The sequence below is a fragment of the Lissotriton vulgaris genome, chromosome 11 (assembly GCF_964263255.1).
Source record: "Lissotriton vulgaris chromosome 11, aLisVul1.2, whole genome shotgun sequence".
NCBI classification, from domain to species: Eukaryota; Metazoa; Chordata; class Amphibia; order Caudata; family Salamandridae; genus Lissotriton; species Lissotriton vulgaris.
In genome coordinates this window covers 110,982,979-111,007,605 of record NC_141699.1, presented here as the reverse complement: position 1 = coordinate 111,007,605, position 24,627 = coordinate 110,982,979, and the positions used below count along the sequence as shown (strand labels likewise).

At 43.9% G+C, this 24,627-nt stretch overlaps 1 protein-coding gene across 3 annotated transcripts in view; it reads right to left on the bottom strand.

The window, feature by feature from the left end:
* The window catches only part of EIF4ENIF1 (eukaryotic translation initiation factor 4E nuclear import factor 1), a 103,550-nt gene that overhangs the window by 5,191 nt on the left and 73,732 nt on the right, over positions 1-24,627 (bottom strand). For 2 of the 3 annotated variants that reach the window (XM_086942825.1, XM_086942826.1), the window contains exons 10-18: positions 14,283-14,515; positions 13,269-13,337; positions 12,662-12,842; positions 11,996-12,075; positions 11,450-11,592; positions 5,138-5,219; positions 4,664-4,778; positions 3,522-3,860; positions 3,073-3,240 (exon numbers count right to left, since the gene is read on the bottom strand). In XM_086942825.1, the coding sequence (XP_086798951.1) occupies positions 3,073-3,240; positions 3,522-3,860; positions 4,664-4,778; positions 5,138-5,219; positions 11,450-11,592; positions 11,996-12,075; positions 12,662-12,842; positions 13,269-13,337; positions 14,283-14,515 (1,410 nt within the window). The remainder of the gene's footprint in view (positions 1-3,072; positions 3,241-3,521; positions 3,861-4,663; positions 4,779-5,137; positions 5,220-11,449; positions 11,593-11,995; positions 12,076-12,661; positions 12,843-13,268; positions 13,338-14,282; positions 14,516-24,627) is intronic. The other variant, XM_086942827.1, reaches the window with a different exon arrangement.

Sequence of the window (24,627 nt, the reverse complement as noted above, 5' to 3'; positions counted from 1 at the left end):
AAAGCCCGAGATGCGCAGCCATGCATGGCGTCGCAGCATCACGCTAGTATTTATTGCCCTTGCCGCTGTGTCCGCTGCGTCCAGAGCGCATTTGCTGATGCATTGGAGACTAATTTTCCCTCTTGTATAACCATTTCTGCACCTTCTCTGTACACATCAGGCATGTGCTGCACTAACTGTTCTAGTGTATCGTAGTGCGCCCTGTCGTATCTAGCCAACAGGGCCTGTGTATTTGCTATTCTCCAAATATTAGCGGCTTGCGCTGCCACACGCTTTCCAGACGCTTCAAAGATCTTTGACTGTCCGGAGGGGGAGCGTCACCACTGGTTTGAGAGTTAGCCCTCTTGCATGCATTAGCCACCACGAGGGAGTCCAAGGGGAGCTATCCTTTGATATAGGTGGGGTCCACTGGGGCAGGCCTGTATTTGTCGTCGATCCGGGGGTTAATAACCCTGGCTTTGGTTGGCTCCTTGAAAATGTCCGGTGCATGCTTGAGGACCCCTTTAAGCATGGGTAGTGTTTTAGTGGAGTGTTCAGATGTTGGTGTCAAATAAGAAATCCTCCTCCACTGGCTCGGCATGCATGTCGACGTCATGGTTAAGGGCAGCACGTTCAATTAATGCATTAAATGCTGCGGTGTCCTCAGTTTGAGATGGTTTGACATTGTAGGACTGAGTCTGGAGCAGTATGGGGGTCATCAGGGTCAACGCCTTGATCGCCTGTCCCTGACCATTGATGAGTCATCCTGATCAGGGTCTATGTGGTAAGAGTATGCCATTTGGCCATAGTCTGTATGTAAGTCCTCGTCACTCTGAGCTGGAGAATGAGGCACATGTTGCGAATAGTCCTGAACAGGCTCAAAAAGAACAGGAGAGGTAGATGAGACCCTCTTCTTTTGGAGGGGAATCCTGTAACCCTCCAACAGATGTTCTGGCGTGACCTTCCGCTTGTGGACAGTAAGCCTGCCTGTCTCCGAGTCAGTCAAGAGTTTAGCCTGGTTGTCATGAAGGCTCATGATAGACCACCTGTTAGTGCCTGGACTTGGACACCTTCGACGTCTCGGAAGCCTCTGCGGCTTCATGGCGTTCTAGATGCTTTGGGCGGGCCGTAGGCGGAAGTCCAAACTTTATTTGCGCCGAGCCCGTAGGTTTCGAGCCTAAAGCGGCTGATTCGGGCCTCTTAGACACCTGTGTAGGCTGCTCGCGTCGAGCTCCTGGCGCGTTGGGCCCCCATCTTTGGGCGTCGCCGACACCTTCGGGGCCTCCTTGGTTGTCGATTCTGCGCGTTTTCCAAGCATAGTCTTGAGGCCAGGCAGGTTTGTCTCGAGACTGTTCCGACGGAAGGTCTTTGGTCTTCGCCATGTTTGGTCGTCGGCGCCGACCCCTTCGAGGCGACATGCTTGCTGGACGAGGCCTGTTTCGATGACCCAGTCTTGGAGCTGACGGCCATCTTAGACGCCGAAGGATCGTCGACAGCCTTTGTTTGGACGTGCGTCGACGTCGAACCGACCACCATCTTGAGTAGTTTTTGTTTCGATTTAGGCTCCAACTGTTTTGGTTTTGTGGAATCGACCGATGGCTCCTTGGAAAGGGTCTTAGCCTGGCTTTGGCGCGGGGCTGTAGACCGTGCAGAAAGATCTTGGCTAAGGCCTTTCGGCGATGCCTCGGCCGGAGCCGGAGGGGGCGGTATGGTAATGATAGGCCCCGTAACTGCGGGTGGGCTCGGCTCTCCATTGGAGTCGTCAGACGGCCCCAAGGGCCTCATAGTCGTCCCCTACCTCGATGACGTCTTGGTCGTGGACGTATTCTTCAGCTTGGTCGTCCACCTCGAAGTTGGAGTCCTGCTCCGACGCCGGTTCCGACATTTCCTCGGGAAAGTCTTTAGTCCTCCTCCTCTCCAGGGAGGACCTCTTCGTCTCCGGCATCGAAGATGTTCGCAGGTGCAGGGGCAGACTGCCTCGCGTCGAAGTTTGATAGTTTTCTTCGAGCGGAACTTCAAGCAGGCGAAACATTTTGACACGTCGGGGGACAAACATGTATTGCACACTGGGTGCACATCTAAGTTGGAGTATTTCGAATTACAAACGGGACACTGCTTGAACGGGGTCCGTTCCATCGTCGATGTAGTCTGGGCCTGTGTAGTCGAAATAAATCTAGTCTTTCGACGTCGATTGTAGAACTCGAAAGGGACAGGCACCGAACGATACAATACAGACGCTGTGAAGGCCTTTTGGCCTTAGGAGTAAGAGTACAAGTTTTGGAAACTGGAATCGAGATAAGGACATCCGAACCCAATGGCGGAAAAAAACATCTGAGGATGGAGAGGATGCCCATGCGCACTGTAGTCCAGGGGAGGAGCACCTATCTTGTGATACTTCAAAGACTCTTCCAGGACAACAATGTGCAATCATCCGGACCCAACACTAGGCGACGATCTATGCACAGATATGATTTCAGCAGCCCTCATGCCTCGAACGCACTTTTCCATGCTGCAGCCTGGCAGTCACATTGCAAATTAGGTCTATCCAACTCACCAGGAGAGCGCTACACATATGTACTATACATATACTGAATCAATGTAGTCAACCTCAAGTAGCCATATTCCTGCTTTCAAGATTTTCCATGCAGGGGTATCCTTCAAAAGGTGTGCGCTCTAGCCACAAATGCAAGAAACGAAAAAGGAGAGAACAACCTTTGGACACTACAATTCTGCACTGTAGAAGCCATACCCTCCCCACAATAAACCTTGGTTTACTATTTATTTATTTATTTAATTTATATGGCGCGTAATAACCACAGGGGTCTAAGCGCTGAATCAACATCTACCAATCTAAAGACATTTGATGAGCAGCGGTTCAATCGTTGCACTGGTTAAGTTGATGATTAGCAATTGTTTGCCAGCCTACCTGGTGCCACTGCAGTGAATCAAGCTTACTGTGAACCACTACATACTCCAGCTTGTTGTCCAGACTAACAAAATGCATCCCATCCCCCCCCATTACATATGGAATTTAAAAGCTTAAGCCTGCCCCTTAACAGCATTACAAATTCACCAGATAAAAGATAACCTCACCTGCACGCTGAAGATGATGCTGCTGCATTACAGCTAGTTGTAAGGATGTCGCAGAACGTGGGTTCATGAGGGGGTGGCCAGGGGTAGGCAACTGGTAAAAAGGTTGGCCAATGATGGGGGCCGATAGCCCCTGCAAATGAGACAAATCTAAACCTGGAGGAAGCATACCTGAGGGCAAAAGAGGCAGTTTAAATTCATTTTGTTGGTCTTACATTTCTCTTCTAATCAAAATTTAGCCCTAGCTCTTCACATAAGCAGTTTTCAATTTCAGCACTGAACTCTTATCAAATTTCTTTCATGGTGTCCATTCATTCCAATACATTGTGACACATGTCAAGCACTGGTAAGGGTAGGGAAATGTGTTAACATAGCATTCTTCCAACACTCCTGTTAACCTAGAAATTTAAAGAACGCATCACCACTTATGGAAAGACCAGTAAGAGCCCTACCAGTTTGCAGAAGTGGTGGAAGTTGTTGTGGGTGAACTCCTTGCGCTAACATCCTTTGGACAAGTCCAGGGTGAAGTTGATGAGGCCGCACCATGGGAACATGAGTAGCCACAGGCACCTGGTGAACTGGGCGCAGGAAAGGTGCTCCTGGCACAGGAGAGCCCATAGTAGGAGTCTTTCTGCCAGTGGATTTGGGTCGAAAATCTTGATCTTTGGCATAGCGATTGTTCTGGGCAAGAGGTGTAGAACAAACAGACCCTTGTGGAGCAGAGTACTTGTTTCCTAAAGCTGGAGATGAACTTCGACCAGAATTTGTAATGGAACCCGAAACAATGCCATCTGAAGAGGGGGGAAGAGGAAGAAAAAATATATATAAATAGTAAATCCGCCTTTAATCACTTTAGCAAGTTTCCTGGTTTGATAATCCCATACTCCTCCATGCACTTTTTTCAGAGCCTCAGGTGAGTGGTGAACAGTCTCAAACCCTTTTGGTCAAAGCAGGAAAGAATCTCAAATCATAATCTCTGCTGTTAAGTAATGAAGGTTACAACACATGCACAGGTCCACAAATCAGAGGTTAAAAGGTTGGGCATATGCTGTAGTATGGTTTCGGAGAAATACATAGGGTGAGTTAAGATTCTTTAGCTGATCGTTTCTAGAGTCTGCTGTAGAACAGCCAGACATTACAGGAGAGCAGTTACCCCCCTCACACAAAATAAACTGTGGTCTGGTTTCTAACAATGTGCAAAAGTCATGAAGTTGGCTTTTGTATTTGTGATTCTACTTTTGCACACACCTAATTTGTAGTAGGGTCTTGGCAAAAAGCACGACTGTATACAGTTTAAAATTTAAATCCAATAATACACTTTGCTTGAATCCCAGCAGCCATGACAAATTATAATGCTGTGCAGTCTTATGAAGAAATTTCTCATACAGCACATTTGCCAATAATGTCACCGATGTCAGTTTTGTGTTACTCCAATGCAAAAAACTATTTAAAGAGTCGGATCTTACCAGCTCACCTGGCGCAAAACCAATAAAAGGCTGTTAAGGGCAAAATAGGTGCTTGCCTGTATAAGACAACCTTTTGTATCCGCAAAGGGAAAAAAAGCTTCAAAACTAAGACAGGAAGCAAAAGTTACCTTCATCTTTGGCATCCGTGGTCATGGATCTGCTGGTGGAGGACTCATCCTTGGTCTTCTCTCTACTCTCATACATTTTGCGGATAACTGAGGTAGGGGTGAACGACGGAGAAAGCTACAAAATAACAGTACACCAAATGAATAGAGTATCTGCACAAGTTGTGGCTTTCAACTCTTAAACCTTAAGAGCACTAAAGAAAAGCGGTCAAAGAAAACAGATTGCACACCTGCCACGTTTCCCCATGGCAACCATAGTTCAGGGACTGTAGATAAAGAGTGAACACCCTTGGATAATGCAGGTCTTACTTTAGCTACTTATTCTGCCACCACCCCTAGAATACGGATGTCTCACTAATTTAAAAAGGTCAGAAGAGTGCACTACTGCAAACTTACAATTTTAAGCTCCAATTAAGCCACAAGAAATGCTACAATGCCCATGCCTTCCACCAACACACAAGAAAGTGAGAGACTTACCATACTAGTAATGCAGACAGAAGAGGCAGGAGATGAACTACCTCTGTGATTCATCACAGGAGACTTATTCATTCGCTGGGGCCTGTGGAAAGCAGAAACACAGGTTATTGTGGGTCCCATACGAGTAAATTATGGTCTTGGAAGAACAAGTATTCGCTCCAAAACAACTACGAATTTCTCATGTTGTAGTACTTTTTTTTAAACTGTTAACCGTGGAAAGCATGCAACTGAAGTTGCACTGTTTTCCAACACCCTCTAACCCCCCTGAAAATCCAGCTGTGTTACAGCACTCCAAGTCTTTAATTTGATGGTGTGCTAATTAAAAACTGAACCTAGCACCAGAGTGCTGTAGAGAACAGTAAGAAAGACAAACACGCAGATATATTTGAAAGCAAACAACAACAACAAGTACACTCCGCAGCCCTTGGATTATGATCCACTACAACCTACCTCTTCCTACACTCTGCAGCCACTAGATAATGCTCCAACTCAACCTCCCTCCTCAGGCACCTTACAGCCCCTTGACAATGCTCTGCCTACCTCTTCCACCCTCCCCTCCTCCCGGAATGAGGTTGAGCCCAAGACACTGCACTTATCGAGGCTCTCAGGACTTCCCCCCCCCCCCCTCAATGACTCTCAGAACACTGGGTTCTCTTAACATTCATGTTGGCCTATGCCTTTGTGATATCTGCTTAAATCTGTTGTAAAGCACTCTGATACCCTCTGGTCCGGCCAGCGCTATTTAAGACTTAATAAATAAAAAATAAAGTACAAATATAACAGAAGGCAATCATAAAACAGTGGGTATTATGTTTCAGGGATGTGGAATTTAATCAAATAACCACTTGTCCATGGGGCAGGTTGCTTCATAAATCCTATAGTCCTGTAAGAAAATCCACTTGCCCTTTTTGTGCCATATAATCCAGCAACAAATTATGGTAGCAATCTCATTATATAAGAGCTCGGATATAGCCTTCCTGATTATGCCAGGCTCTTATGGAAGGATTTGAATACTAGCTATTTCCTTATGATGCCATGTTTCCGCAGATCTACATACTGGGGCTGAAGGTGGTAAGCAATAGTTCCAGGGTTGGAATGCCCTTTTGAGTCTTTGCAAACCCAATAACTTGCATTTTAAGGATTTTCACCAACTCTTTTCTAATCTTTCCCCATACTGAGAAAGGTTGGAACTTTACTCCGGACAATGGCAGATGTGAAATTTCTTCCAGGGTTGGGAAAAAAATGGAGGGTAAGTGAACTTGCAAACACTGATGTTTGCATGAGCAAATCTACACATGCATATTTGCTTATACAAAAATGTAGTTCCCAAATATTTCTTGGCCTACTTATGTATATTTTTGGGAATTCAAGAAAGTTTTATATCTGCACTTAATGCAAGGACATACAATGGGTGCACTGGAGACTTAATTGTACCCCTAATTAGGTCTGGTGTTATTCATGGCCTTGTGTGCATGCAAATTCTATCGGCTGGCTTCACTGAGTGACAGCATTCTGCTCATTCACAAGTAGCATATCAGCACACAAAGTAGTTTTGTTCAGTGCCAGAAACTACTGTGGTGTGTGCGCTGAGGCCAAAAACATTTTTAGCTATGCCAATGTTGGTTATAATGTTGAGAGCCCGGCAGCTCCCACACTAAGGTTTTACAAAAACCATGCCAAAACAATGTCACATTGACAAAAAACAAAACGCAGATCAATTTCAGACCTACTGGCTTTGCCAATGCTTATTTTTATGTTGCCCATAATCTTATTGAAACTGGCTACACTGATTTTCAATTATGAATCTTTCAGAAATGCTAGCATACATCTACACATTACTAAATGCTGTTGCAAAGAAATGGTCCATAAAACTTTAAGGAGTTTAGCCTAATGTTTTTTCCTACTTGCATTTTTGTGAGTATTTTATTTTTAAAGCAAAAAGACTCCTCCAGCTTGCTTTTAAGCATCCACAAATATTTGCATCTAATCAGACCATTCTGGGAGCATTATACATAGCCGCATATTGCTAAACTTTGAAAACGTGTAAACCCAGTTTTATACTGGAACCACTGTCAGTGTAGTCAGAGCTTACAACATTTACTTACAGCGCTAACCCTAATAAAGGCTATGCATTAATGAACAATTAATACAAGTTTGAACAGCATGAACACAAATATTTCCTTGGGTTCTGTGTAGGGTTTAGAGTATACAGGAAGAATGGCGCACTACCTGGTAGCGGTAAACAAACAATATGCAACAAAGGATAACACGGCAACAGGGTCAGAGGAAACCCCAATAACCCCTGATGGGAGTGGCACGGGCCCACTCAGTAAATGCAACAAAAGTCCTGTGCACACGTTATGGTAAAGATAGGCGGTGTCTGTTTCAAGAAACACAATGTGACAGTGGCGAAGGAAACAAGGTAGACACAAGTAGATGTTTTCTTGAAGGTGAACTTAATTTGAACCTTGTAAATGTAAATGTGGGATACTTGTATAGCGCACAGTTACTCTACCCGAGTGTCCCGGCGCTGTAGACCGCTGGGGAACCCGTCCTGGTTTTCCCTGTGAGATGGTCCCTTTTCTGGGTATCTCCAGGGTGAAACCAGGCATCCCTGGCGTCTGTGGGGGGCCGTTGTAGAGATGAGGCAAGCTAATGCCCAGAGTTGCCGAGTGTGCTCCCCGGTCGGAGTAGGCACCGATGCGAGAATTATCAGTCCGCTGACCCTGGTCCAAGACCCTGCCGCGTCGGGAATCGAACCCTGGTCCCGGGCCGTTCTCTGCACTCGGGTCTGCCGCCTCTAACCAGTGAGCCACACCTCTCCACTGAAGGATGACAAAGAAAAACCAGCCGACACGCGTTTCAGCAGGCAGTTTATCCGTGACTCCTCAGGGCTGAAGTTGAAACATAAGTAAAGAGTTTGTGAGGCCGGTGATAATTCCAACCCGGCCAGATGACCTCAAACTTCCGGTGAAGGACTCCCCTCATCAACAGAGAAACTATGATTACTTGGCTGACTGTCGAACCCACCTGTCAGCCAGTGTTGTCCCTGATTGAGCAAGCCACTACTGGCCCTACGTTTAACCTAGATTCCGATCTGGCCAGGTTGGAATTATCACCGGCCTCGCAAACTCTTTACTTAAGTTTCAACTTCAGCCCTGAAGAGTCACGCGGAAACTGCCTGGGGCCCCATCATATGCAAATCCGTTTATGGCTCATTTTGAACACAAACATCCTGACAAACTCTAAATGGATGAACAATGCAGTACTTTGTGCGATATATAGACAACATACTCGTCATCTGGAAAGGATCAAAGACACAGTTGGAAGAATGTATTATGGAGCTCAATGGTTTCAACCCTAGAATTCAATTTACACATGAAATACAAGAAAAAAAATCATTTTTTGGACATAGAAATCTGTAAGACAAGTTCTTGTTTGCAGATATCTATAAAGAAAGCCTACAGATGCAATCCATTTTTCTAGTGCACATCCTTATTCCCTGAAACGTCATTTGCCAGTTTCTCAACTGACTAATATTAAGAGGATTACATCAGATACAGAAATGTGCACCGGATTGATGTGTGAGCAATTGACAAGATATAAAACCAGAGGCTATCCTGAGCAGATTTTGGTAGAGGCTAGTCCGAAGGTAGCATTAAAATCGAGAGGATCTATTAATGCCGGTAGAAAAACGATCCAAAACTCTTCGTTTTGAAACACTTAACACAAGCACCTTCAATTAAATCCATCATTCGAAAACGTTGGCAAATTATAGAACATGAACCCGACTTTTACTGTGTTCCAGGGTTCTCCCATATTTGCTCACAACAGACCAAAGAATTTACGAGAATTATTGAAACCCACTGTTACAGTTGATAAACCAGTGCAAAGGGGAATGAGGAAATGCTACATTTGTGGACAGTGTGGTAACGTAATTACAGGGGATGTTTTTACACATCCAAGAACAGTTAAACATATTAAATTACGTGTCACAGCAGATTGCAATACGGAGAAGGTAATATATGTCATTAAGTGTCCATGTGGACTGGTTTATGTGGGAAGAACTAGTCGTAAGGTCAAGACTCGCATGGTAGAGCATAAGAGTAGGATTTGAAATAAAACACTAATTCTTCACTTGTGGCTCATTGGGTACAAGCTCCCCAAACCATTCCACAATTGAGATTTACCATCCTAGAACGGGTAGTAGTGAATACAGGCACAGATATCAATACTGCATGAGCACGCAGAGAGACACTAGATAAAATAACTGGGTACAGTGATTCCAGGGGGGCTCAATGACCATTAAGAGTTAGTGTTTTCTTTAAAGGTGCATTGTTTGCTTAACTTTGAATCCTTTGTAAAGGATTTGCTCTTTATCCTTTTCTCTTTTAATCCTGCGCATGTAGCATATTTGCCCACCTTAGTACATTTTTCAGGAGCCTACATAACTAGCTCCATTTGTTGAATAACTTCATCACAACCTGATTTTGAGATTTACACTTTTCTCATGCTCTTAAGTACTGCGGACATTTGTCAGACATTGATCTACATTTGAATATTACCTACGGTTGGTCAGATTGAAAACTAACATTAAAACTAGAAGACTCAATCTTTCCTCACACGGTTTCCTCGGGCACTCTCCGTTTCAACGGTATGTAATCATCACACAATAGGGTTGATGTTCTTTTGAGCCGATTTTTGCTGGTATCAATTCATTATATAGTAGCAGGCAGAGGTAGTGCTTGTGACTCATATACTGGTATAATAAAGTTGGTTATCTATCTACATCTTTAGTTCGGAATGTATCTCTTTAACACCTCTTCAAGTTTACGTTCGTACATCTTTAAAAACGCGGGGCATTCTGGGTACGGTTCAGTACCGTGAAGATTAATGTCCGTCTCATTTCTGTTCACAGACTTTGAAAGTTGCATTGTCCGCACAGCTCAACATGTAGGGATCTCCTCGCAAGGATCCATATATCGAAAACATTGCGCTTCCGTTTTCTCACAGAGACGGTTAAGACCCGCTTTTATGATATCCTTTTGTCCTTATTTTGATGTCCTCTGGTTTTATCCATTCGGGTTAGTTTGAACAATATATACCTCTGCTTTTTAGCGACAGCTCATTTGTACAAACCCGAGGGTAAGAGCACCTTTAGGTTCTTTTGGTGTTACTTTGGTTGTCACATTGTTTTCCGAGATTTCATTACACATGTCAAGGGTGCTCTGTTGTATTTAACATCTTTCACATCTCTGCTTTTTGTACAGTAACTACATATGTTAAATTTGTTAGCGCCAGGATGCATGCAATGGTGATAGTCGCGCTTTACAAATTCTTAAAATAAATAAATTTGGGTTTCTCAAAACACTATTTTTGACGAGGTTCTCTTTTGGGCACACTATTTGGTTTTCTTGAGTACCTTTACTCAGAGTGCAAATCCTCTTCACCTCATTGTAAATTCTGCATTATGAAAATGATTGGCTTCAAGAACTTTAGTAAGAAGCTTTCATATTTATTGTGTTGTAGATTCCGAAGGAGGATTCACATGATTTGATACAATTATTATATTCCGAAAATTTAACCCCTGAAGAAGGGTTCAGAGTGAACCCGAAGTGCATTGGGAATGCTTATTTTGAATGTCCTTTTCGAATGTTCTGGTGAGTTATTTTGAAAAACTTGCTTGAATTATTTACTCTGTCTATATTATGAATTGTTATATCCATACTTCTGTTACAATGGAATGTTTTGTATAAAATATTATGATTTTTTGATGAAAACATTAGCTATTAACATTTGTTCAAAAATATATATTTGCACACTAATATGGATGTAAACATTTGAAGACATTGTCCTGAGCTGTGCTCTACGTAGGCCGTGGTTTTCCACAGCCTCCTTTCATTTTACTCACCTATCTTTACCATAACGTGTGCCCAGGACTTGATACAAAAATGACCTTCACTGCAGACAATGCTCTTCCCTGATCCATAATGTGTTACTGTAAACAGGCATCTAAAGAGTTAGTGCTATAGGGGGTTGTACCTACTTGCCCCAAGGACAAAGTACACGTTATAACTGGATACCCTTGACCCCAAACAATAGGTCTTGGGCCTCGGTCTATAGGGGTTCCACATCCCTGCTGTAGACCATGAAGCAGACCCTGAATTAGACTCTGGCTTTGCGAGACCATGCAAACCACCTGGAAACATAGGCCTACCTGAACTTCATTTTTCGTTAAGCTGTTATGCTCTCAGACTCTGCACAGCACACCAAGAAACCTCAGTCAAGTTCAGACCTACAAGACCAACTTGCCTGTTGCTTCGATAGCCATCTCTTCCTTGGTCTATTTGCATTTTGCCAAAGCCAGACTGGTAGAAGTTTCCTGCATTAACTGACATATCATGTGACAAAAGGAGCCCATCTAATGCAGCTTGCTGGAACTCTAAATTAGTGACCTGTGGAATACAAATTGGTAGAAAGAAAAGCAAGCAAATAGTCATTTAAAGAAAACCACTCAGAATCTTCATCAACTGTCAGTTTGCAAGGGTGTTTAGTAGTCCTTTAATAATTAACAATCATTGTTAAGTCTATAGAACATGACCAGTTTTAAGTAGCTCTATTTACGTGGATATCCAAGTTTAAAAAAATTAAAAAAAACTTTTCTTCACCCCCTGAGGACCAGTGTCTCGTTGAAAAGACCACGTGTTAAGACTAATCTAAACACGCACTCAAAAATATGATAATCAGTGTGATACCATACTCCTGAAAGCACAGAGTAAAAGGCTGTGAACTTGAGCCTTCACCACACCGGATGGAAACTCTACATGAAAAACCATTGCAGAACAAGCATAACCACACCTGTGCATTAACTGGACTCATTGGTTTTCGCATGTTTTGATAGTGATCACCAATCAGCTGTTGAGGACCAGAAGGATAACCTACACAAAAGGAAGAAAAAGAAAAAATATATGTATACACACACAATCTGGGCCATAACATAATCAGTGCACCAAAGGTTGCTCTCTGGTCCTAGAGTGAACAAAATTGAATAACCAGCTGAAGTTTGGGTGCATTTTACTGAAAGTCCAAATAAACTACTCCTAAAGTAAATTGCATTAGGTGCTTCAAACCACACTAGGCGTAATCAGAAGCAAAACAATTAGGCCGCTTCTAAACTTTGTATAAGTAAACACCAGAAATGTCAAACACAGGTGTCAATGAAAAAAATCAAAAACTGAACACCCTCATGACCTTAGAAGGTTGTGCTTTATAGCAGCATACAAGCAACTCCATATCATTTGCAAGTCATGATCCATTAGTCTTCAAACTAGACTGCTCCGAAGCAGTTCTTCCCGGAAGCCACTGGTGACCAAGCAAATTCCATTAGACCCCCCCCCCCCACCTCTTAATTATTGGGGGGAAAAATTTACGGAGCAACCTTTGAACCTGGTGACTAGATTGGTTCAGCCCATGTCCCAAGCTTAGACAGCAAAAAGCAGAATACAGCTCAATCTGATACATTACCAATCGGTGGGGATACCCGAGGACGCATGTATTCGGCAGAAGAGGCACGACCTGGGAATGCCTGGGACACATGAGGTTGTGACCTCTGAGCCAACAAAGAGGCAGCAGGATCCAAGGCCCCCATCAGGCCTGTAAGTACATTTGAAGAGATGGGTCGAGTCAGTGGGGGCCCCAATAGCTCCTAGATCAGGAAGAAGGTTAGACCATGAATGACCACTGTTACAAAGCACACTAAAACATCTACAGGTTAGCAAATTATCAGCTGCCTGCAATTCAGGCATCACAAAGAAGCAGAGCATGGGCACATGTCAACGTTATAGGGCTTGTACTCTGTCATTTAAATGGCTAACTCCATCCCTGTGGAGAACATTAAGTTAAGGTCTGCTAAGAGTAGGATTAAATACAACCAAAGCCAACTTTTAAAGATGAGTTTTCTGTGAACAGTAACAAAGCTTTGAAGCTATGCATACAGGCCGAAAGGTACATTTTAGCTTAGGCTACTAGATATTACAATCAAGGAAAATCTTAATCAGGATACACCTGTTCTTAATCGTGCCCTTTAACAGTCGTGTGTGCCCACCTCCCAAAGCATAACAGGGAAATGTACCTGCAAAATGTTTCTGTGCAGGTGATTGTTGGGAATATCACCATGAGACAAATGGTTCTCCTGGCTTCGCTACAAAAAGGAATAAAAACGGACAATAAGAACCAACGCAAAAACACTTTACAATGAAGGAGCAAATGAGTGAAGAGACCACACCAAAACCCCAAGTGCCACCGCAGAAGGGTGTAAAGAAGTGGATCCTCAGTAACAGTTAAATCTCATTTCCTTGTCTCGCTATAGGATTCTACATTTGTATAGCTACTTCATCTGACTAGGACTGCCTGTGTCTGCAAAATCCAAAACAGAAACAGCGACACCACTCTAAAAAGCAAGCAAAGACCACATTCAATGACAGCAACTTATTGAAACAAGTCACAGTATTCAATAGCTACTGCACAGAAAAATGTTATCCGGGATTCTTGATAATTGTAAGACGAGAATCAGGTATGCTTTTGTTCACATTTTGAACTACTTCTAGCCTAGGACCTGCTGCATTGGACTAAATAGTTGCCAATTCACACAATCGTTGATTTGAATAAACACAAGTTACTGCATTAGACAGACCGGTGAGGTATACGAGAACCCTAAACCCACTTTGGGGACAAACCCCATATGAATGTATAGGAATGATGACTTTTTATTCTGCTACCCGGTGTGAACTTATTTGCTGAAAGTCTTTCGGTGACAACAAGGTTACAGTATTTACCACTTGAATTGCAGCAGTACACATCAACCCACCCAATGATTTGCTTACTTCCTAGTCAATTCTCACCAGGAACATCAGACGCACATCCTTAATAGGTGATGGGGCAGTTTTCTGTAAAAATCAGGCTTCATCTGCAATCACATGAACTCTGCTGTTGTCAGTAATTCGTGAATTACTCCAATGTTAGTTGACCTAAACCACTTAGCTTTGTTCACCATAAGAGAAGAACATTGGGGGACACATTGGTATGTGGCCACGTACCTTGCCAGGAATCTGCAGACTCTGGGTTGTGCAAAGGCTTTAATACTTACATTGACCTTTGGCTGGGAAGGCAGAGTCCCACTTGCCTTCATGCTGCTGACCAGCTTGTTGAATGCAGACATGTCCCCATCCTTCTTGCGTGGCCTCGGACCAGTCATGGCAGTCAAGGCTTCTTCCAGTTGCTCTGCCATGAATGGGGTGGCAATCTTGCCCTCCTGTTCTACTTTAAGTCCCTTCAGTCCAGCCTCAACCTCCTCCACAGAAAGGACAACACCAGAGTGTGCTGCAAGTGGATTTTAGATTAAGAAAAAAAACAGGATGGGTTTCATAAAACATATTGCGGACCCACATTTACTGAGAAATGTACACCCATTATTTCTTAATCCATTAAAACAAAACAATTGCATACCAACATGCACCACACAATGCTAGTCAGTCATTTAAAAGCACCAAGAAAAGTGAATAATTCTGTATTTCATACCAACTTTTACGCAATGTTATGGAACCAAGTTGTGTAAGACTAAGGTTAGAGAAATTCAAGAGAGCCTGTTGGAAACAGCCCCTTTTACCACGCGCTCCAACTTTTTGCCAGATACCAGATGTCAACTGGACAGTGTGTGTACTAGGATCCTGCTAACCAGGCCCCAGCACCGGTCTTTTTCCAAAATTGTAAATTTGTACCCACAATTGGCACAACTCTGGGCCACATGCAAGTCCCTTGCCTTGTGACCAGAGAAGGCCTCAGAGCTGCAGCATGTATTGTGCCACCAGAGACTCCCCTCCCCCACCTAACCAAAACAAACCCCGCCCCGGCCATTTCTGCGTGTTCTGGTGCAGACAAAACTGAAGGATTGACATGGCACACATCCCCAAGTGCCAGGGCCCTCCAACACTGCCCGTGGCATGGGTAAATAACTCTAGCAGGCCTCACAGCCATAAAGGCAGGGCGCATCATACACAGGTGAGGGCATATAGATCAGGAGCAAAATGCCCCTACAGTGTGCGCCATTCATAGACACTAAGTGTAGTGGAGCCATTTTGTGTGTGTGGGATGGGAGTTGGTCAATAAGAGCTCCACAATTCCATGATGGGTCTACTGAAATCTGGGAAGTTTGGTATCAAACACTTTAGCACACTAAACCCACATTGATGTCAGAGTGTGTTTTCTCTTAAAATCCCACACTGAGGGCATCTTAGAGATGCTCCCTGGGAGTAAAAAAAAAAAAAAAACTAACCGTGGTGTGGTTCCTGACAGGCTCCCAATCTGCCACCACTAGACTGGTTTCTGGACCCTGGGTAGAGAGCTTCCGCTATCAAGAGTCTGGAAAAAAGCACATCCTGGGCAGGCGTCATGCCTTCTCCCCCAGGATGTGAAGGGTCCCCAAAGAGGGAGCTTCAAAGGCCTGCTGCTTTGGTTAGCTGGCCACAGCCTTTTGCTGCCATCAGCAACTGGCTCCCACCGGTTCGGACCCCATTTTGGGTGAAATAACGGCTGTGAAAACCTAGCCAGGAAGGGATGTGTGCCCACCTTCACCTCCCCCACCAGAGGGGTGGGGTTGGAAAAGTAAATGCCACATCTGTCCTGCCAACTTGAAGTGGGGGGGGAATTCTCCAGTCAGGAAAAAGCTTATGCCCCCTACCACCAGAGGGTGGCCTAGGGGTGTGTAGACACCCATTGGTCCCAACCTGCACATCCCTTTAACACTGCTAAATCCAGTATTTAGGGACACCCCTGAACCTTGCTTCGTCAGATAGTCGGATTCAAAGCAACAAGAACCGTGGAGCCATGCTTCATAAGGAAATAGACAGCTGCTTTTGACCTAGCCCTACAGGCCTGTCTCCTGCTTTGTAAGTTGAAACCAGCATGTCCTGCAGCAAGCAACCTCCAGGAACCCTGGGGGCCGGCCCTGCCATCCTAAAGAACTCGGATCGGCTGAGTAAACCAGATTTGTCCAACAGCAACCAGCCTCCCCCCAAATTGCGACTGGAACCGGTAAGAAGAACCAGACACGAAAGGACACCCCCTGGACCTGCAGACCCAGAGTCCTGAGGTGCCCGACCTACTTTATCCAGCAACTCTTCAACTTACTCCTCCAGGCGTTTGTTCCCTTAGTTTAGTCTTCTGGATTCAGCCCATTCCCTCGACCAGGACTGGGCTCCTAACACCTGAGCACCCTGCACCTGGCCGCCCCTGTGCCGTTGGTAGTCTGGAATTTGTGCCAACCTGGAAAACCTTTGCCTTGGGAGCCAAGCTCCGGGGGTTAAGGTAGAGTGGCCTGCCAGTGAGCAGCCCCTAACACAGGTGCACCCTAGCCCCATTGGCCAGCACTGGCACCCTGCCACCCTAGAGTTGCTGGTGGTGCCCCTTGAATGCCAACTTAAACCTTGGTTCTACCCAACATCACTCCCTCACCCCCGAAATGCCAATGCTAAAACATATTACTTACCTGTAAACTTAACACTGTTTTTCCCTAGAACTGTATGGCAGGCTCTCTCTGAAAACTCAAAGTGTTGAACTGTCTTTTACTGCAACAAAGTAACTTAGTGCTACAAGAGTTAACCTGTTCACTGATGCCCTGTGTTGCTTAAACGGTTTCATGCCAAACTAGAAAAGTAATCACAAATACACAAGTAATCTGAAAGCAACTTAAAGTGTTTAAGAGTTTACATAGTTTCCTCAACTGCAAAAATAATCTGAAAGTTTCAACAAAACCAGTGTTCACTGTATTTTGAAACGTAACATTGCATTAAGAGTTTAACTTACCCGCTACTAAGGAAATCTTGGTTCTAGAAATAAAACAAAATAACTTTATACAAACAACTGGTCTGGGTTCAGTCTGAGTGTGTGACATTTCTCGCCTGTGTGTACAACAAATGCTCACCACTACCCTCTGATAAGCTGGACTGATACTCCCAAGAGCGCAAGATGTTATTTAAGGAAACTAATAACGCGCATTTACACTTTATGCTAATGAGAACTACAACCTACTCAGTAAAGCCTACTAACAGCAATGGCTTCATTAACTTAAACCGCCCCTCTAGCCCCCGCAGCTTGAGCTGGGGTGGGGAGTCTATGTGCAAAACTGCAACATGGAACACTTACATTTTTATTTATGGCTCACTTTACTTTGAAGACTTGTCTCCAATAAACTCAAAAACCCTTGCAGTTAAGGAATGGGGTGAAGGAAGGGGTAGAAGCATGAAGAGAATAATGGAAAGACTATGGATTCAGAGATGGATGTAAGGAGGATAGAGTATCAGAAAGAAATGGGTGGATAGTGGATTAATAGAGAAAGGATGAATGCAAAGATGGATCAGCGAATGGGAAGGAGGTTAAAGAGAAAATCAAGTTGGGTGGATAAAGAGAATGGAGAAGAAATTGGTAAAAATGAATAAAAGATGGGAAGGAAAAGACAAACATCTGGTGGAAAAAACACAGAAAGCTTAAAACAGGCAGGAAAGCATGATGGAAAATACAGATAACGAAAGACAAAATACTGACTTGCGGTTGGAGCAAAATTAAATACAAATTTCATATTCTCTCCGGGGAAGCCATCTCCGGAGCGACCGCCATATTTTTTTCAAGTCGCCTATTTGCTCAGAGCTATTTGGAACATGGTTCAGCATGGTTAAGAGGTATTTTTCTTGCTACTCCTTTCACAAACAGAACACTTTTTTAAGCTTAAACAAGGGTTACACTATTTTTTTTAAACAAGATGATCTGGAGCGACAAATATTAAGGTGGAAAAGGGGTGAATTTAAAAAAAGACTTCAAGAACACAAGGTGCTTGCCCTCCCCATGTAGCCCCTGGGACAGTGAAAGTGACCGTAGCAGAATACCTTAATCCAGAAGGAAGGTACTTTGCTAAACACAATCGATTACGAAGGCATGCAACCTTAATTTTTTTATGCGTTTAACTGGTATCCAATGTAGTGGTTCCTGGTGAGTAAACAGTCTGGTAACCAATGTAGTGGTTCCTGGTGAGTAAACAGTCAGCATTTCTATGGGTTGCAGGTAAGCCAGACAGGATTTTGTAGGCAATTTAAATGTTTTTTGGGGAAGATCCAAATACATAAAATTCCCAAAACAATCAGAATTATCAACACGTATTGGATTCAATGGGAATAGGATTAGGGATGGAAAAATCCGCTAGAGTTGTATCAAATGCAAAACATTCTTGGCAACAGTTGAGACGCTGAGGGAACAGTCAAGACAATGTTCCAGATACAAATCAGATACATAAGTCAAGACTCACAGCACTTTTCAGAGAGAGAGCACTTGTCTATGGATTATGGCAATAAAGACAGGCCATATACACTTGCTGCACACTAAAATCAGTTTTACTACGGGTAAATTGAATAAAACTTTTTTTAATCCAATTGTGTGAAGTCTAACACTGCAGTCACTTTGGTGTTACTCAACTGAATTTGACAGTCTAATAAACTAGTTTTTGAGAAAACAAAACGAAAAAAGATTCTGCAATGCACTAGGTCTTGCATTTGTGAAAGGGAGCTATTGGTGCTGTAAATGTTTGTCAGTTTTTTATTTGGAAAAAATATCCCATCAGTAGCATAAGCAAGAAAAGAAAATCGACTAAGCAAGGAAAGGCTGCAGTACCACAGGATACTAGGTATCCCAGTGAAGTTCTAAAGGGACCTCTATTATCCAAATAAGGTACTGCACCCTTAATGCAAATATAAAGAAAGACATTGCAGATAAGCATGCACTTTCGTTTGTTTTTAATTGGAAGTGAGATGGTTAGATTGAGTTTTAAAAATACACCATTGTATTTTGCCTTATTTACAAAGTACTTAATTTCAGTTTATAAACTCCATTTTTCAGTGCCGGTAGAAGAGCTGCGCTGCCTGTTGAAGTTGTACTATAACTGGTTTCCAGCCAGCGCCTGTGGGAAAAACTAGGGAGGCCATGTTAACTGTCGACCATAGGCCAGTGAAGCCCAGGGCTGGTAGTGCAGCACTTCCGAACATGTGCATTATAATCAATTGTAATTAAATGTATTCTAGCGCACTAGTAATTTGGTGTTCGAGGCATATGGGCTGCACATTATGAATAGATAGCCATCTGGTGTTGGGCTTGGATGATTGCACTTGTTGAAGTCACGAGGCTGGTGACTCCTCCCTTGGGTGATCGTGCACATGGGCATCGGCTCCATCCTTCGATAGTGTTTTTTCCGCCATCGGGTTCGGATGAGGATCGAAGCGCTCCGGATCGACTCGAGAAAAAGTTATTTTGGCGCGTATTCCCTTTCCAATTCGGCAGTATTGTTTGTTTATCGAGCGCGAGTTCATTCCCATTTCGACGCAATTCCACGTCAACACCGAAGATTTCCAACTCTACGTCCAAGGGACCGAGAGGCCTATTTCGACGTAGTCCAGCCCGGAGTCCATGGAAAGGACTCCATTCAAGAAATGTCCAACGTGTGGTGCTAAATTCCCCACACAAGGACCTACACGAGGTGTGCAACCTCTGTCACCCGACCACGAATCCAGGGATTGTGAAGCCTGCGCGGCTTTCTCCTCCAAGTAGACGATTAGAAACAGTAGAGCTCGAAGACACAAGATGTCGAGGATGGAGTCAGATGCAATCCCGGAACTGTTAGAGGTCGAACACTCCGAGGAGGAGGAAGATGAAGACCGGTCGGGGTCAGAAGTGGACGAGTCTGGATGTCGAAGAAGCCAACGTTCATCAAACAGTGAGGGACGACGTCCCTTTAGCAAAAAACCGACCCAGATTCGAGCCCGAACACACAACCGAAAAAGGTTTGACGCCCCGCATTCTGGCTCGGCAATAAACCCGAAACACTCGGTCTCCCATCATGTCAGATCCGATAAACGGTCGACATCGAAGCTCCATACCAAAGAGTTTGAAGTCGAAACCGAAACATGCTTCGATGTCGAAGACTCCTGATACAGAGAAAAAAAAAATCTGACTTGAGCAAACTATCGGTGCCGAAAACACAACACTGAGACACATAAGCAAAAGCACCTATCGGACCCAAAGGCTTCGGTACCGACACAGGAACAAGAGATCCAAAACAAAAGACTTTGTTCATTGATCCACAGACTGGCAAGGTGGGGACAAAACCATCTAAAAAGAGGAAGACTTAACCGTTGGAGGGGAAAACTCCTAAGAGAACAATGGGGACAAATACAACTCCGCCCCTTTCACCAGCCTATGGACACACCCTCTTCCCCATACTCAGCCACCTATCCCTCGACCTTTTACACCACGCCCATCTACACCTCAAATAGATGTAGAAAGTGACAGGGGATGGGGACCTTCCCGAGGATGATAACAATACTATCCCAGAAGACACAGACCCATGGGAAGATTATGATGCAGTGAATGATAATGACCCTGACCTGTATCCCTCAAAACCCTCTTCCCCCTGACTATAATTCAGGTTTTGCCCAATTGATTAACAGGGCAGCAAAATACCACAAGGTAGATTTGCATGCGGAACCTCAGATAGAAAATGTCCTTTTAGGAACACTACCTGTGCACAAAAATCTTCAGGGACACTACCAATGCTTAAGGGTCTCCTCACTCACAGACATATTTAAAGATCCTGTGAGGGCTAGGGTGTTCAACCCAAGAATTGACAAAAAGTGTAAGGCAGCCCCAAAAGACCCAGTATTTATTAAGGGCCATATACCTCTGGACTCGTTAGTAGTCACAAATGCTCGTAAGAGGGCGAACTCACTAACAGGAGAAGCTCCTCCTCCTGACAAGGTGACAAGTTAATAGATGCCTCTGGCAAGAGTGTAGCATCCCAAGCAGCAAACAGCTGGCGCATAGCAAATACTCAAGCGCTACTTGCACGTTATGATAGAGCTCATTATGAGGAGTTAAAGAAACTCGTTACACATCTCCCTAAGGAACATCAAAAAAAGGCAGATCAGCTGACACAAGGGAAGATAATAACCAACACTTCCATTAAGTGTGCTTTAGATGTAGCAGACACTGCGGCAAGATCTATAAACACCAGTAACACCAGTATCATGTTTGACATGCATGGCTCAGGGTTCAAACAGGAGGTACAAACTTCTTTATTGAACCAGCCTTTTGATGGGAAAACACTCTTCGGCTCAAGCACAAATGAAAAAGGACACAGAAACGGATAAGTCAAGGGGAGCATTGCAACAGCAATCTCAGAGAGGTTCCTTTCGTAGGTCCACCTATAGAGACGGATCAAAGAATACAGGCACAAGCCAGCAATCAACCTCTTTTACACCAACATCACCTAAAGGTAATTCTAGAGGCAGTTACAGAGGTAACAACAAGGGTAGAGGTCGCGGGAACAACCGCAACTCTCCTACCCCAAAACATTGACTTCATACAGTTCCCCCCCAGACCATGCAACACCAGTCGGGGATGCCTATCACAGTTCCTACCTGTCTGGGAAAACATCACTTCAGACAGGTGGGTGAGACAATTATCCAACATAGTTATTGCCTAGAACTCACTGCTACCCCACCAAACATCCCCCCCAGACAGCGTCCAATGAGTCAAGATCTGACATTATTAAAACAGGAGGTAATATCACTGCTACAAAAGCATGCAATAGAGGAAGTTCCACAACATCAACAAGGAACAGTAGTATACTCTATACTTTAATTCCAAAAAAGACGGATCTCTAAGGCCTATACTAGACCTCAGACCGCTCAATGCATACATAAATTCGGAACATTTCCATATGGTCACACTCCAACAGGTACTTTACTGAAGAAAGGGGACTTTCTTTCTACACTGGATCTAAAAGACGCCTACTTTCATATCCCAATTCACAAAGCTCACAGAAAATACCTCAGGTTTGTAATAGGACGACATTATCAGTTAAAGGTCCTTCCGTTTGGGTGTTCACAAAATGCCTAGCAGTGGTTGCAGCTCACCCAAGACAGCAAATACATGTCTTCCCTTACTTGGACGACTGGCTAATAAAGGCCACGCCAAAACACAAGACAATTCAACTGCTGCACCAGCTAGGGTTTACGGTGATCTACACAAAATCCCACCTGCAACCAAACAAGGTTCAACAATATCTAGGGGCTACTATAAATACAGAAAAAGCCATAGTATACCCCAATCCAGTCAGGATTCAAATAATGCTCACCCTAATTCAAAGATTTCAACCGCAACACTCATTAACAGCTCGAGTGTTCATGCAGTTTACGGATGATGTCCTCTTGCATACTGTTAATCCCATATGTCAGACTACAAATGCGTCCGCTTCAAGAATGTCTAGCAACACAGTGGAATCAAGCTCAATGTCAGATTACAGATCTGGTGTTGGTAGACGACCGCACGCATCGCTCTGAAGTGGTGGAATACAACAAACGTTTCTAAAGGGCGGTCGTTCCTAGAACCAATTCCACAAGTAGTACTAACAGCGGATGCATCGCTCACCGGATGGGGAGCTCATATGGAGAAACACAGTACAAGGGAGACGGACTGTACAGCACAAACTACTGCACATAAACCATCTAGAACTACTAGCAGCGTTTCTAGCATTAAAAGCTTTCCAAATGCATATTTTTAACAAAGCAGTCCTGGTCAGAACAGACATGACAGCGATGTATTATATTCAAAAACAGGGGGGGGTACACTCCAACTACCCAGACTAGCACAGGAAATTTGGAGATGGGCTATTCCGCAAAACATCTGTTAGCCGAACACCTTCCAGGAGTTCAAAATCAGATAGCAGACATCTTAAGCAGAGTGTCAGAACAAATACACGAATGGGAACTGCACAACCAAATACTGCAGCCATTCTTCCAAAGATGGGGACAACCAGAGATAGATCTTTGCCACTCATCAGAACGCAAAATGCCAAAGCTTCGCATCCAGGTACCCACACCACCTGTCGCAGGGTAATGCATTATGGATAAATTGGTCCAACAAATTTGCATACGCTTTCTTTCTCTCACTAATTCCATTAGTGGTTCGAAAACTGCAACAGCATTCAATGACCATGATACTGGTTGCACCCACGTTCCTACAACTCACAGGTGCCACACCAAAAGCTAAGAATCTCACCCATGCACCTTACACAGAACCATGGAGAAATAATGCACCCAGATCCCAAACAACTGAACAGAGCGATCTGGCTCCTGAGGACTTAGAATTTGAATACTTAAATTTACCTCCAAACTGTATGGAAATTATTAAGCAAGCAAGACGTCCCACCACCAGAGCCTGCTATGCAGCAAAGTGGAAAAGGTTTGCTGTATACTGTAACAGTAACAGCATCAACCCTCTGGACGCATCTACACAAAATATTATTTGCTACTTACTACACTTACAGCAATGTAACCTTGCTTACACCTCCATTAGAGTACATCTTGCAGCTATAGCAGCATACCTGCAAAACAGCCCAACATCTATCCCTGTTTAGGGTACCCACAATTAAGGCTTTCATGGAAGGCCTCAAAAGAGTTATTCCACCAAGACTACCACCTTCTCCAGTCTGGAACCTCAACATAGTGCTCCCCAGACTAATGGGGCCACCTTTTAAACCTATGCATAGGTGTGAAATACAATTTCTTACATGGAAGGTGGCCTTCCTTATAGCCATTACCTCCCTCAGGAGAGTGAGTTACAGGCATTAACAATACAAGAACCATTTCTACAGTTACACCAGAATAAAGTGGTTCTTCGAACAAACCCAAAGTTCTTGCCTAAAGTAATTTCAGAATTCCACATCAGCCAGTGGAACTACCAGTCTTTTTTCCAAAGCCACAGACGGTAGCAGAGGGCCCTACATACACTAGATGTCAAAAGGGCAATATTATATTACATTGAAAGAAGACAAACTTTCAGAAAAACCAAACTACTATTTGTAGCGTTTTCCCCAACACATAAAGGCAACCCTATCTCTAAAGCAGGTATTGCCAGGTGGATTGTAAAATGTATACAGATATGTTACATAAAGGCAAAGAGAACACTAACTGTTCCCCCGAGAGCTCATTCTACACGCAAACTAGGGGCATCTATGGCATTCTTAGGAAACATTCCCCTAGATGACATATGCAAAGCAACAACTTGGTCTACACCACATACCTTCACGAAACACTACTGTGTTGACGTGCAGGCAAGACAACAAGCAAATGTGGGCCAGGCTGTATTAAAAGCTTTATTTCGAACTGTGCAACAGACACTGGTGACCACTGCTAGGGAGGTAACTGCTGTGTAATCTATTCATAATGTACAATCTTCAGCCCATATGCCTCGAATAGAACATGCTAATTACCAGTATGCATCTGTTCTTGGCATAGAGGGCTGCAGAGTGGTACATGGCCTCCCTGGAAACCTGTGTCTGTTCCAAAATCATCTTATTTAGATACACTTACATGGGCATCTCTTTCTGTATTCCA